Source organism: Pristiophorus japonicus, chromosome 7, assembly GCF_044704955.1.
Source record: "Pristiophorus japonicus isolate sPriJap1 chromosome 7, sPriJap1.hap1, whole genome shotgun sequence".
NCBI lineage: Eukaryota > Metazoa > Chordata > Chondrichthyes > Pristiophoridae > Pristiophorus > Pristiophorus japonicus.
Genome location: NC_091983.1, coordinates 87,323,683 through 87,339,238, shown reverse-complemented (window position 1 = coordinate 87,339,238; position 15,556 = coordinate 87,323,683). Strand labels below are relative to the sequence as shown.

Here is a 15,556-nt window from a genome sequence, read left to right as displayed (position 1 = left end):
ATGAATGTGAGATAATCTTGGCTAGTACATCCGCTGCCACTACTGAAAGCCTGCGGGCTATGTTTGCCACACACGGCCTATCCGATGTCCTGGTGAGCGACAACGGGCCATGTTTTACCAGTGCTGAATTCAAAGAATTCATGACCTGTAACGGGATCAAACATGTCACATCTGCCCCGTTTAAACCAGCGTCCAATGGTCAGGCAGAGAGAGCAGTGCAAACCATCAAGCAAGGCTTGAAGAGGGTAACTGAAGGCTCACTACAGACTCACCTATCCCGAGTCCTGCTCAGCTGCCGCACGAGACCCCACTCGCTCACTGGGATCCCACCCGCTGAACTGCTCATGAAAAGAGCACTTAAGACAATGCTCTCGTTAGTTCACCCTGATCTACATGAACAGGTAGAGAGCAGGCGGCTTCAACAAAGTACATACCATGATAGCGCAAATGTGTCACATGTGATTGAAATCAATGATCCTGTATTTGTATTGAATTATGGACAAGTTCCCAAGTGGCTTCCCGGCACTGTCCCAAAGAGGGGAGCATGGTGTTTTGGGTCAAACTTTCAAATGGACTCATTCACCCGAAAAACTTGGACCAAATGAAACTCAGATTCACGGACTATCCTGAGCAACCCACCTTGGACCCTACCTTCTTTGATCCCCCAACATACACACCAGTGGCAACCGACACCACGGTTGACCAGGAAACAGAACCCATCATCCACAGAAGCCCAACAGGACCCAACAAATGATCCAACAATACCAGCTTTTACACCAAGACCATCAACCAGGGCAAGAAGGGCCCCAGATCGACTCACATTGTAAATAGTTACACTATTGACTTTGAGGGGGAGTGTTGTTATATATGTAAATTTGTATTTACTCTATACAGCCAACAGAGGGCTCATCCCCTGGAGTCCCAAGGGATCCCACAATTCCTTGGGAGCACAGGTATTTAAGGAGGCATCACAGGTTGGCGAGGCACTCTGGAGACCTGCAATAAAAGACTATGCTCACACTTTATTTTGAGCTCACAGTGTTCAGTCTGACTCTTTCTCCATATGTAACAGATAGCATTGAGGGTGAAAATGCCAGCGCTGGCATCAAATCAGTGTTGCATGTTGATTGACGTTATGATCTGCTCACTCAACATACATTTGGCGAATGTTCCTAACCCCCAGCTATCCGCCCTCATCCGGCGCGGCACGAACCAAAAGCGTGCATGTGCGAACGCTATTTTTGTCACAAAATGGCACCTGTAGCGTCAAAAATTCGGGTGCTATGGAGCTGAATTTCTAGCACACTGTGTTCCATCCTCAGTTATGCTGTCAGGAAACATGTTTGGGACGGAGAAGGGGGATTGGCGGGGAGGGGGTGGTGGGGGTGAGGCAGCATTATTCAAACTGTTCACAATTTTTTTTCATTGTACTATCTTCTTTGTCCTTTTTTCATCTTGCACCACTCATGGCCAAAAAGCTTAGGTAACCAGGCTGTTACTGAGTATCCGTAAACTCTGTAATTGGCCACTGGGATATGTGGCAGAAGGAAATGTCTGACCTCTGTTCAGCACCGCATCTCTAACAGCAAAACTGTACGTCCCATCTCACTAACATACAGTAATTGGAAAATGTTCCATCACCGCACTGCACTGTTCTTGTCATCTTTACAGGGAGCCATGCCACATAGCTGCAGATACAGCAGCGTGCATCTTTATCTCAACTCACAAATGTACTTGGACACTGCAGCAGCAAATCTTTATCAGCCTTACTGCAAAGATGATGGACTGAATGCATATCTGAATTGAAAACAATGTCAATAATGCAAGCACACTTCAAAACACGAGCATACACAGAGGCACTCGGGACTCAAAAAGAGTGAAACTCCTTTTGTACCACACATTCTGATGAAGGCTGCTTTGTGTCCTCTAAAAACTCTAGAAGATTTGTCAAGCATGATTTCCCTTTCATAAATCCATGCTGACTTGGACCGATCCTGTCACTGCTTTCCAAATGTACTGCTATTACATCTTTAATAATTGATTCCAGCATTTTCCCCACCACTGATGTCAGGCTAACCGGTCTATAATTCCCTGTTTTCTCTCTCCCTCCTTTTTTAAAAAGTGGGGTTACATTCGTTACCCTCAAATCCATAGGAATTGAACCAGAGTCTATGGAATGTTGAAAAATGACCACCAATGCATCTACTATTTCTAGGGTCATTTCCTTAAGTACTCTGGGATGTAGACTATCAGGCCCTGGTGATTTATCGGCCTTCAGTCCCTTCAATTTCTTGAACACCATTTTCTGACTAATAAGGATTTCCCTCAGTTCCCCCTTCTCGCTAGACCCTCGGTTCCCTAGTATTTTCGGGAGGTTATTTGTGTCTTCCTTAGTGAAGACAGAACCAAAGTATTTGTTCAATTGTCTGGCATTTCCTTGTTCCCCATTATGAATTCCGCTGATTCTGACTATAAGGGACCTACATTAGTCTTCACTAATCTTTTTCTCTTCACATATCTGTAGAAGCTTTTGCAGTCTGTTTTCATGTTCCCTGCAAGCTTACTCTCATACTCTATGTTCCCCCTCCTAATTAAACCCTTAGTCCTCCTCTGCTGAATTCTAAATTTCTCCCAGTCCTCAGGTTTGCTGCTTTTTCTGGCCAATTTATATGCCTCTTCCTTGGATTTAACACTTTCCCTAATTTTCCTTGTTAGCCACGGTGGAGACACGTTCCCTTTTTTATTCTTATGCCACACAGTACAATTGTTGTAGTTCATCCATGTGATATTTAAATGTCTGCCACTGCCTATCCACCGTCAACCCTTTAAGTATCAATCTCCAATCTATCCTAGCCAATTCACGTCTCATACCGTCAAAGTTTCCTTTCTTTAAGTTCAGGACCCAAGTCTCTGAATTAACTATGTCACTCTCCATTTTAATGAAGAATTCTCCCATATTATGGTCACTCTTCCCCAACGGGCCTCACAAGACCAGATTGCTTATTAATCCTCTCTCATTACACAAGACCCAGTCTAGGATGGCCTGCTATCTAATTGGTTCCTCGACATATTGGTCTAGAGAACCATCCCTTATACACTCCAGGAAATTCTCCTCCACCGTATTGCTACCAGTTTGGTTAGGCCAATCAATACGCAAATTAAAGTCACCCATGATAACTGCTGTACCCTTATTGCATGCGTCCCTACTTTCCTGTTTGATGCCATCTCCAACCTCCCTACTACGGGTTGGTGGTCTGTACACAACTCCCACTGACGTTTTCTGCCCTTTGGTCTTTCGCAGCTCTACCCATACAGGTTCCACATCATCCACGCTAATGTGCTTCCTTACTATTGCATTAATCTCCTCTTTAACAAGTAATGCTACCCCACGTCCTTTTCCTTCCTGTCTCTCCTTCCTGAATATTGAATACCCCTGGATGTTGAGTTCCCAGCCTTGTTTACCTTGGAGCCATGTCTCCGTAATCCCAATTACATCATATCCGTTAACAGCTATCTGCGCAGTCAATTCATCCACCTTATTACAAATGCTCCTCATATTGAGACTCACAGCCTTCAGGGACTGAGTAGCCAAGTTTGCTGACGATATAAAGATGAGAGGAAAAGCAATGTGTGAGGAGGACACACAAAATCTGCAAAAGGACATAGACAGGCTAAGTGAGTGGGCAAAAATTTGGCAGATGGAATATAATGTTGGAAAGTGTGAGGTCATGCACTTTGGCAGAAAAAAATCAAAGAGCAAGTTATTATTTAAATGGAGAAAGATTGCAAAGTGCCGCAGTACAGCGGGACCTGGGGGTACTTGTGCATGAAACGCAAAAGGATAGTATTCAGGTACAGCAAGTGATCAGGAAGGCCAGTGGTATCTTGGCCTTTATTGCAAAGGGGATGGAGTATAAAAGCAGGGAAGTCTTGCTGCAGCTATATAAGGTATTGGTGAGGCCACACATGGAATACTGTGTGCAGTTTTGGTTTCCATATTTACGAAAGGATATACTTGTTACTTGCTTTGGAAACAGTTCAGAGAAGGTTCACTAGGTTGATTCCAGCGATGAGGGGGTTGACTTATGAGGAAAGGTTGAGTAAGTTGGGCCTCTACTCATTGGAATTCAGAAAAATGAGAGGTGATCTTATCGAAACGTATAAGATTATGAGAGGGCTTGATAAGTTGGATGCAGAGAGGATGTTTCCATTGATGGGGGAAGACTAAAACAAGAGGGCATGATCTTAGAATAAGTGGCCGCCCATTTAAAAGAGAGATGAGGAGAAATTTCTTCTCTGAGAGGCTTGTAAATCTATGGAATTCTCTGCCTCAGAGAGCTGTGGAAGCTGGGACATTGAATAAATTTAAGTCAGAAATAGACAGTTTCTTAAATGATAAGGGGACAAGGTGTTATGGGGAGCGAGTGGGGAAGTGGAGCTGAGTCCATGATCAGATTAGCCATCATCATCATCATCATAGGCAGTCCGTCGGAATCAAGGAAGACTTGCTTCCACTCTTAGCATGAGTTCTTAGGTGGCTGTACAGTCCAATACGAGAACCACAGTCTCTGTCACAGGTGGGACAGACAGTGGTTGAAGAGAAGGGTCGGCGGGGAGGCTGGTTTGCTGCACGCTCCTTCCGTTGCCTGCGCTTGATTTCTGCTGCTCTCGGCGACGATACTCAAGGAACTGAGCGCTCTCCCGGATGCACTTCCCCCACTTAGTGTGGTCTTTGGCTGGGGACTCCCAGGTGTCAGAGGGGATGTCGCACTTTATCAGGGAGGCTTTGAGGGTGTCCTTGTAATGTATCCTCTGCCCACTTTGGCTCGTTTGCCGTGGACGAGTTCCAAATAGAGCGCTTGCTTTGGGAGACTCGTGTCTGTCATGCGAACAATGTGGCCTACCCAGCGGAGCTGACCAAATGTGGTCAGTGCCTCAATGCTGGGGATCCATGATCTTATTGAATGGCGGAGCAGGCTCGAGGGGCCGAATTGCCTACTCCTGTTCCTATTTCTTATGTTCTTATGTTCTAACATAAGAACATAAGAAATAGGAGCAGGAGTAGTCCATATTGCCCCTCGAGCCTGCTCTACAATCATGGACTCAGGTCCACTTCCCTGCCCACTCCCCATAACCCCTTATTTCCTTATTGTTTGAGAAACTGTCTATTTCTGTCTTCAATGTATTCTATTTCCCAGCTTCCACAGCTCTTTGAGGCAGTGAATTCCACAGATTTACACCCCTCAGAGAAGAAATTTCTCCTCATCTCAGTTTTAAATGGGCGGCCCCTTATTCTAAGATTATGCCCCCTAGTTCTAGTCTCCCCTATCAGTGGAAACATCCTCTCTGCATCTACCTTGTCAAGCCCCCTCATAATCTTTTACGTTTTGAAATGATCACCTCTCATTCTTTTGAATTCCAATGAGTAGAGGCCCAACTTGCTCAACCTTTCCTCATAAGTCAACCCCCTCATCTCCGGAATCAACCTAGTGAACCTTCTCTGAACTGCCTCCAAAGCAAGAATATCCTTTCGTCAATATGGAGACCAAAACTGCATGTAGTATTCCAGGTGTGGCCTTAATAATAACTGTATAACTGTAGCAATACTTCGCTACTTTTATACTTCATCCCCTTTGCAATAAAGGCCAAGATTCCATTAGCCTTCCTGATCACTTGCCGTACCTGCATACTAAACTTTTGTGTTTCATGCACAAGTACCCCCAGGTCTCGCTGTACTGCGGCACTTTGCAATCTTTCTCCATTTAAATAATAACTTCCTCTTTTATTTTTTCTGCCAAAGTGCATGACTTCACACTTTCCAACATTATACTCCATCTGCCAAATTTTTGCCCACTCACTTAGCCTGTCTGTGTCCTTTTCCAGATTTTTGTGTCCTCCTCACACATTGCTTTTCCTCCCATCTATGTATCGTCAGCAAACTTGGCTACATTACACTCGGTCCCTTCTTCCAAGTCGTTAATATAGATTGTTAATAGTTGGGGTCCCAGCACTGATCCCTGTGTCACTCCACTAGTTGCTGATTGCCAACCCGAGAATGAACCATTTATCCCGACTCTCTGTTTTCTGTTAGTTAGCTAATCCTCTATCCATGCTAATCTATTATCCCCAACCCCGTGAACTCTTATCTTGTGCAGTAACCTTTTATGTGGCACCTTGTCAAATGCCTTCTGGAAGTCCAAATCCACCACATCCATTGGTTCCCTTTTATTCCCCCTGTTCTTGTATTCTAGACGTCACTCACGAGGATTTTGTGCAAAGCTCCACTTGCTGATGTATATCCTTGATTAACCTTTAACACTGTTCACCACAGAATAGTTCTGTCCTCTTCCTCCTCACTATCTTCACAGCTGTGGTACAGATAGAACATTTCAGGTACAATGGTGACCACACTTCATAATACTTCATTGGGTGTAAAGTGCTTTGGGATGTTCTGAGGTAGTGAAAGGCGCGAAATAAATATAAGCCTTTCTTTTACAGTGACAACAGATAAATTAATTGCAGGTTACACCATAACTACCGATTGCACATTAGAGCTAAGCAGTATCATTTAATGTGTCTACTATTGTTAAATTACTGATGTAATCACCAAGCTGCAATACTCTTACAAAAGAAAATTTTAGGGTGTCAAAAAATGATGATGCAAAACTACTTTAGTCTTTTTATTCCTGTCAGTTCTTTCCAATTTCTTTTACATTTTAAATTCTTGATTCATGACAGCAGCATTGCACGAACATGAAAAGTATTGAATGTAATGCTGATTGCTCCCTCAGTCCCCATTAATTTAATGTTCCTCTTCTAATCTAATGACTCCAATCCATTACATGCTTTTTGAGACTACTATTGCTGTTTAACCATATTTCTTGTAATTTCCAAAACGGGATTTCAGATGTCACCGAGCTGCCCGTAATTGAATCTCCTCATAGCATCACCATCTTGCTATCCTGATCTTCAAGATTCTTATGATCAGGGAGGGGATATTGGGATAGTACATTTGACTGATAGGTTATAGATTAGGGGCTCTGTCTAACACATGATGAGGTATATCGCTGTGGCCAGCAGTGAATGGACGCCATGCATTTCCACACAAGGGTGGGTGGAATAGTCACTTTCATCCACTCTCATTCATCTACTCGTGGGTGGTTTCAGAATGGCATTGATGGAGATGTGGGAACTGGTCGCTCAGCCATTCTTCAGATTGAAGATAGTATGAGACATGGGGGGTGGGGGGTGGGGGGAAAGGGGAGAAAATCAAATTAAATGAGTGTTGCATCTTTAACTGAAGTAGAAGGCACTTTCAGTACTATTTGGGTCAGTATAAGAACATAAGAATTAGGAGCAGGAGTAAGCCATACAGCCCCTCAAGCCTGCTTCACGTGTCAAAGAAAGGCAGATGCACTTCCCAAAGCAAAACAAAATTAGCTGGACACATTCCCAGTGCAATGCATATGCAAAGTAAAGTTCATATTTTATATGAATGTAGGGAAGTTGGAGATTTTCGCTGAGCTTGCCAGCTTCAATAGATTTAGGATGCTGTGGGTACAGATGTTAGCATTTTTCCCATTTTTTGAATTCATATTCTTCACAGGAAATCACTTTGTAGGTCGCATGCTGCGTTATAAATATTACAATCATCAAAGGAATCTCAGCTTCTGTGTTTGGAGTCCAAAGCCTTTTCAGTGCATATGATTATTTGTGAAGTTTTGTAAATTATGGGTAATTGCACACAGTTGTTGAGATAAATAGAAAGAAAAAGAAAGAAGGAATTGCATCTATATAGCACCTTTAATGACCTCAGGACATTCCAAAGCCCTTTACAGCCAATGAATTACTTTTGTTTTAAGTGCAGTCACTGTTGTAATGTAGGAAAAGCGTCAACCAATTTGCGCACAGAAAGATCCCATATACAGCAATGTGATAATGACCAGATAATCTATTTTTTTTCGTGATGTTGATTGAATGATTTGCTTACTCCAAACAGTACCGTGGTCTATCTTATGATTTTTTTCCAAATGTTTATTCAAACACAATTTTATTTGCTTTCAGCAGCTAAGTCTAATGATTCAGGTAATCTACTGTTTACGACCATAACATCAGCACTTGAGGGAAGATAGAAATTAAAATACTTTTTCAATAATCACTAAAAAAAATCTAATATATCCAAATACAGTTTGAAATAACACTAAAAAAGTGAAGCTCGAGTTTAAATGGTTGGTAGTTGTCTATGACCACTAGCTATAACACACTGTTTAGGGCTCAATTTTGGCCCAGCCCATTTTTCAGCACACTTACCAGAGATGCGCTGCTTTTCTCCGTTCAGAATTGCGCTGAAAAATTTCCTTCCCACTTTGGCCGTTGTCCGGCCTCCTCCCTGTGGTCACGCAGCATAGCCAGTCGAGTCGGGGGTGGAGCCAGAGTCCTGCGCTGAAAACAGTGTCGGGACTCCTGCACATGCGCAGTGGAGTGTCCGCGCATGCGCAGTAGCTCCTTGCCCCCAGCCTCTCCGTGTCTTGCTGCAGCCGTTGTGTGGGACCCAATGCCGGCCAAATGTTGTTGTGAGTAGGGGTAGTTGATTTGAAACTTTAATCTCTTTAATCTTAGAAATCGCACCGGGAGGCCACTTGGCCAGGGCTAGGGGCGGGCGGGCAGGAGAACTGATAGAAATCATCCAGGCAGGTTCTCCTGCCCGCCCCTAGTTGGCCTCCCGGTGCGATCGATCCAGTATAATCATTGCAAACAAATAGTTGTTTCAATTAGTTGTGAGATTAGAGCAATTTAATTCAATTATCTTTTACTTCTTTGATTTTTGTAGTTTAAGCTTCATGAATACTTCTGTTGTACAGTAAATTTACTTTGCGAAGTTTGTCATATGATGTCCTGTATAGCTGTTTGATCCTATTCACATTCTTTAATCATTACGTTTCTTTATTAGTGATCAAATTAAATTTGAGTCTTTGTAAACTCATGCGGCCAGGGCTCAGGGCGGGCGGGCAGGAGAACTGATAGAAATCATCCAGGCAGGAGCACTATCAGTTCTGCTGGCCTCCCACCCCATCCCAGGCCGAATGGCCTCCGATATACCTACCTGTGCTGATTTCTTAACTCCCCGTAAGGGTTTTCTGAAGTGGCCACATAGGCTGGCCTAAGTAGATTTGGAGTAACTATTAGTTGGCCAAAGTTGCCTAAATGGGCAGAACTGGTGTAGGTGGCTGGTAACGCCCCCTTTTGAGAGAAAAAAAAATTGTAACTAAAAAAAATCCTAACTAACTTACACTGGTGCAAACTGAATGTGCAAAATGAGGATTTTTAAGTTACGCCAGAAAAACCAAGTTACTCCAAAAAAAACAGAGCAATTCCTGGCCAAAATTGACCCCTTTGGGTCGCACCAATTTTGGCCATTTAGGCAAGTTTTGGCCAGCTGAAAGTTACTCCAGTTCTTCTTAGGCCAGCGTATGTGGCCTCTGCAGAAAAACCTTCCGAAGAGTTAAAGAAATCGGCGCAGGTAAGGAAATCGGCGCAGGTAAGTGCAGCAGATGCCCGTACAGCAGCAGCAGGGAAGGTAAAATAGAGGGGGAGAGAGATGGAGAGAGGGCAGAGAGAGAGGGGTGGGGGGACAGAGATAGAGAGGGGGTAGACGGTGGGGGGGGGGGTGGAGAGAGAAAGAGGGGTGGGGGTAGGTGGAAGCCTTTCGGGTGTAGTTAGGTGTGGGGACCGGGAGGGAGGAGGCCATTTGGCCTGGGATAGGGGCGGAGGAGCAGATCAGGAGCCATTCGGCCTGGGCTAGGCGTGGGACCAGCAAGGCACTTGGGACGGGCAGGGGAGCTGGAGCTGGACCAGTACCGGCAAGGGGTTCGGGGCAGGCTAGAGAAGCAGACTGGCAAGCCCTTCGGCCAGGGATAGGGGCGGGGATCGGCATCAGCTTCGGAAGGTGGGGACAGGGTGGGGGGGGACTTTAATAATTGGAGGTAAGTTGCTGCAGTATATTTTAATGTGTTTTTAAGTTGATGCAATGTGTTTTAATGTGTTGCGAGCTGGCTGTATGTTTCAGTTTCCAGCCTCAGCTCGTATTGTGTCCTTGGCTACCGTGGCAACCTGATCTTTTTGGCACAGATCAATGCTCCACCCCACAAAACTAAAGGACAGGTTCGGCTGCGCCAAAATGAAGAAATCTAACGGGGAAACTTAGAACGTTTTTTTTGCTGTACTTGGGCCCCCAAAAAATGAGCTTCAAGTACGCCAAAAAAAAGCTTTGGGGAAAAGTAAGCCCATTATCTCTACCGATCAATTTCTAGGTATTAACAACAACAACAACCTGTATTTATATAGCACCGTCAACATAGTAAGATGTCCCAAGGCGCTTCACAGGAGTATTATGAGACAAAAAATGTGACACCGAGCCACGTAAGGAGAAATTAGGGCAGTTGATCAAAGGCTTGGTCGAAGAGGTAGGTTTGAAGGAGCGTCTTAAAGGATGAAAGAGAGGTAGAGAGATGGAAAGGTTTAGGCAGGGAATTCCAGAGCTTCGGGCTTAGGCAACAGAAAGCATCAAATCACATTCTTGCGAGACAAAACTCATGATCCATATGTATCTATGCTTATCTATCACAATCTATAGGGGAAAACTTTAACCTGCCTTCGTCCGATTTCCCGGTGCGAAACGGATCCACAACTTACCAATTTTAGGTATTTGCCATATTGCCTGAAACAAGAGTTAGGCCCATTGTCTATGCAAACGCACGGCCTAGTGCGCGGTTTAGACCGCTTTGATAAGTTTGATCGCATCTGATCAAAGTTAATTTTTGTTTAATTTACCTATATGTAAGCCAGGAGGAGCAGGTCATCACTCACCCACCTCGCTCTCCCGTACTTACTGTGGCCCCAGTGCAGACGTCTGACAGCTAATCTTGATTCTCGACAAGACAAGCGCACTGCCTCTTGGGGTGTGATTGGTGTCCCCAGCACGCTGGTAACTTTCTAATGATGCAAGAGAACCGAATTTGTGTGGTCCTCATGCGCATCAGTATGAGCGCGGTGGCATGAACCAATTTCTACCCTTATATGTTCATCCTTTCAGTATCCTGGATGTGGAAAGTTGCCACTCAACATTTAACATTAACTCTTCTTTACAATTTGTGAAAGGAGCACATATTTATTATCACATGAATGTATGCAAAATGAATGTCTATTTATTTCAAATGTTGAAGAATAGGCATAATCATTAGAAATCTATGGAAAGCTATTTGAAATTTTTTCCTCCAACGTCTTCTCAGAATTACCTAAAATATTGGCCTGGATTTTCCACTAAGAATAACGGTGAGGTTATCAGCACTCACGGTTATTAAGGAATAAATTGTACTGCAACTTCAGCCTCTGCACATGCGCAGCTAAACGTGGACATCAGGAAGTTGCTGTCCGAGTTGCCCTCATCCTCCACAACCTTCGCTACACCAGTACCTTGCTGAGAGACTTGGCATTCAAATCCATGTAAGGACATGACATTGCTGTACTTACGTGATAGATTCACACTAAACGCGGCACAGAAAGTTAGTCTTGTCCATTCAAGTGTAAGTGAATTTTTAACGGTTTGATCGATCATAATTACTGCCAAACAATCTCTCTGGCACTTAAAACTTACTTTTACAAGTGTGTAGTCTCATTCCCTCAGATTTTAATTCTTGTTGGAGATTTTTTTTAATTAACTCATTAACATAAAAACTTTTAAAAGACTTTTCCTTTCTGTCTCTTATCTCTTGCTCTAAATCCCTTCTTTCTTTCTCTCTCTTTATTTTGCTTTCTGTGCATGATTTTACACTTCCTGATTTAGACTCTGCAGCCTGCATATTTGCTTGAAGGCAGTGAGGGAGCAGTGGTGGGCTGGATTGAGGGGGCGGGGGAATGAAGATCGGGAGTCATCATCTGGGGCAGGTCGGTGGGATGGAGGGGGGTGGGGGGGGAAGTGAGGAAGATCGAGAGTTGTGAACCGGGCAACCTCAGTGAGTTCAGAGGCCGCCGTCACCGAACTCCGGAGACCACAAGGGAGATCAGAGGCCGGAGCAGAGGGAAAATCATAAGGATCTGCGGGTGAGATTGGAGGCCTCATGGAGGAGATTACAATGGTCGAGGGGGCGTCCGATCATGGGGGTTTGGTGAAGCAGGGACGCTGGATTCAGCAGATAAGTGGAAAGACACTTACCTCCTGGATCCAGCAGTCCTCGCCTCCCTTTAGCTGCCAGGCCTCCCAAGGCCTGGGATGCCTGGCTGGCCAGGGTTAAATTTAAAATGGTGGCTAAATGTGAGGCTCTCAGCCTCATTATAATATTTAAAATGCAAACCGCCTCCTGCAAACCGATTAGTTGCCTGTCCCCCTCCCCTGCTTCCATGAAAACCGGAAGTGGGCGGGTTGGAGGCAGGCTGGGGTCGGGATTCAGATTTTAACATCCCACCCAACCCCAGCCTGCCAGTTTTTGGGGGTTAAAATTCCCCCCTGTGTGTCTCTGTAAGGATTCTTCAATCTGATTGGTTGAGAAGACACATCACTGCTTGTTTTGTTCACACAGGTCCCAGATCCCATGTAGAAGGTGCTGCGCTGTTTCAGCTCTCTAATTGCTGCAAATTGCAGTGTAAAACCCCACAGAAAGTTTGTGGGCAAGTGTAAGTGGAATGAACGGCAAGCACCATTCGTTCACCGCTGACTGCAAAACCTGGGCCAATATAAATTTTTACATGGGGAGATAGGCAAACTGGATATTAGGAATTAGGCTCACTGAATGAATGACTAAATGGACTGCTGTGCAAACCTTGTGTACACCTTGATCATGATTTATAAAAATCATGATCAAGGCATAATTTTTGAACTTTTTTTGCGTTTGTTTTGAGGCGGGGGCACGTTAATGCTGATGAATGCAACATATTTTCACTTCTGGCATCCATCAGACTGGCAGATGTAATGTAGAGGATAGATTTTCCTGTGTCCTTGCCAACGGCTAGTGTGTATGGGAAAATCATGCACATCCTTGAGATTTTAAATTACCTGCTCATGGCAGATAAGGACTTGGGAAATCTCTCTTCCAGCTCCAGCCAATGCATCTTAATCTTATCTCATAAGAACACACATTCTAACTGCATCAACGTGAAATGTTTCTACTTTTCACACCAAGTATTCTTAATGCCTCTGCAACTGCTGCAGTCATCCTGAAACACAAGTATGTGACCTGGGTTTGAATCCAGAAACCAAAGGACAGTGTGTTAACCCAGTGCACCATCCAGGCCACAGGTTGAAACATTTCTTGGCATGTAAATCATGCATTGATCGGGACTCAACCACAGAAGTATATTGATTCCTACAGACACACATGAAACCACCACAATGTGTACTAAATTCCATGAATATCCAGCATAGTTGTTTATGCACAAAGCATAGTGCCCTAAGGTTTTTACAATACATCATGCATAAGCTACACAGGGATTTTCTAGTCAAGTGGATAGAAACATAGAAACATAGAAAATAGGTGCAGGAGTAGCCCATTTGGCCCTTCGAGCCTGCACCACCATTCAATAAGATCAAGGCTGATCATTCACCTCAGAACCCCTTTCCTGTTTTCTCTCCATACCCCTTGATCCCTTTAGCCGTAAGGGTCATATCTAACTCCCTCTTGAATATATCCAATGAACTGGCATCAACAACTCTCTGCGGTAGGGAATTCCACAGGTTAACAACTCTCTGAGTGAAGAAGTTTCTCCTCATCTCAGTCCTAAATGGCTTACCCCTTATCCTTAGACTGTGTCTCCTGGTTCTGGACTTCCTCAACATTGAGAACATTCTTCTTGCATCTAATCTGTCCAGTCCCGTCAGAATTTTATATGTTTCCATGAGAGCCCCGCTCATCCTTCTAAACTCCAGTGAATACAGGCCCAGTCAATCCAGTCTCTCCTCATATGTCAGTCCTGCCATCCCGGGAATCAGTCTGGTGAACCTTCGCCGCACTCCCTCAATGGCAAGAACGTCCTTTCTCAGATTAGGAGACCAAAACTGTACACAATATTCCAGGTGAGGTCTCACCAAGGCCCTGTACAACTGTAGTAAGACCTCCCTGCTCCTATACTCAAATCCCCTAGCTATGAAGGCCAACATACCATTTGCCTTCTTCACCGCCTGCTGTACCTACATGTCCACTTTCAGTGACTGATGAACCATGACACCCAGGTTTCGTTGCACCTCCCCTTTTCCTAATCTGCCGCCATTCAGATAATATTCTGCCTTCGTGTTATTTTAATGCTTCAGTGTTACTACTTCCATTTCCCTTTAGGGTGTTCCTGCTTATTAGGCAGATGGATTATTTATTACAGAATCACAAACTGTCCACACATTTACAGTACATCTATCAATGTTTTCATGTATTTGCCTAATGGTATACTAAAGTCAATTAAAATCCCACTAAGGAGAAATGCTGGCTGTATATTAGTAAACTGATATTATCACACTATTGTATACCATGGTATTTGTGGAATCTTCTCAATTAATCCCTGTGATCGAAAGAAATTTGAAATGTTGAGTATCCTTTCTTCATATTGTCCCACTTTATATTTTATATTTATATTTTTCTTTCCTTTGTGTGTCAAAACAGAACGTTTGTGAATGAGCTTTCTTTCCTTGATTTATCATTTTCTCCAACGTAAAAATGTGTATTTTTAAAGATCCCTACATTGTGCCTCAGTTAAATTTGATGGCCAAGATTCACTCCAATTCCACTGAATTAAACAATTTGTTCATGGTGGTGGGGATGGTGGCCTGATGACAGTCCTTGTTGGCCTGCTCCTCTTAAAGGGACGATGCAGTGCTCATTGTGGAGCTCCACTGAAGCCTGCTTGTTTACTGGAAGCCAACAAATGTCGACTGAGTGCATGGCTAGATTCTCCGATAGTGCTCTGGAGTATTTAGTGGAGGAAGTAAGGAAAAGGAAGAATAACGTATTCCCATCAGATGGGAGAAGAGTGACCCACCACACTGCCAGAGAAGGATGATCTAGGTAGCCGACTATGTCAATGCCACAAAGAGTCTTTCAGCCACAATCACAGTGCAAGCACAAAACCCATTGAAACCAATCAGACGTTTGCCAGAAGCCCCTGAACAAATCCTCTCTGCTGAGTCGCCAATTTACTTTCACAAATGCTTTTGTCAGTTCCAACAGCCAAAATCCCCCAACCTGCACACTGGTAGTCCAAATAAACTAACTCGTGATTTGCCTGAGAGAATTTGATGATCCCTTTACATATCGCTGGAAATGGTGTTCTCTAGGCTGTTCATGCCCATGATTTATGCGACTAAATTAGCATTAGTGAGTAGAGCTGTTGAAAAAGGCATTTGGGTTCCAAAACTAGCGCAGGACACTAATTAGCATGGTTAAATAAGTGGCTGCTGATTTTGGGTAGGCATGCAAGATCGTAACCCAACTTTCATTGTTTGAAGGTAAAACAAGTGTTGCCACTTTTAATGTCCCCCCCGCCCCCTGCCCCATATCTTAAAGCGCAAAAAAAATCT

The 15,556-nt window shown here is 44.0% G+C and overlaps 1 protein-coding gene across 5 annotated transcripts in view; it reads right to left on the bottom strand.

Annotated features, from left to right (window-relative positions):
• otofa (otoferlin a) overlaps positions 1-15,556 on the bottom strand; it is a 655,153-nt gene that overhangs the window by 271,262 nt on the left and 368,335 nt on the right. For 2 of the 5 annotated variants that reach the window (XM_070884403.1, XM_070884402.1), the window contains exon 7: positions 11,735-11,750. The exons of 2 other annotated variants lie outside the window; for them this stretch is intronic. In XM_070884403.1, the coding sequence (XP_070740504.1) occupies positions 11,735-11,750 (16 nt within the window). Of the gene's footprint in view, positions 1-11,734; positions 11,751-12,693; positions 12,720-15,556 lie in introns of all 5 variants that reach the window. One more of the 5 variants, XM_070884404.1, reaches the window with a different exon arrangement.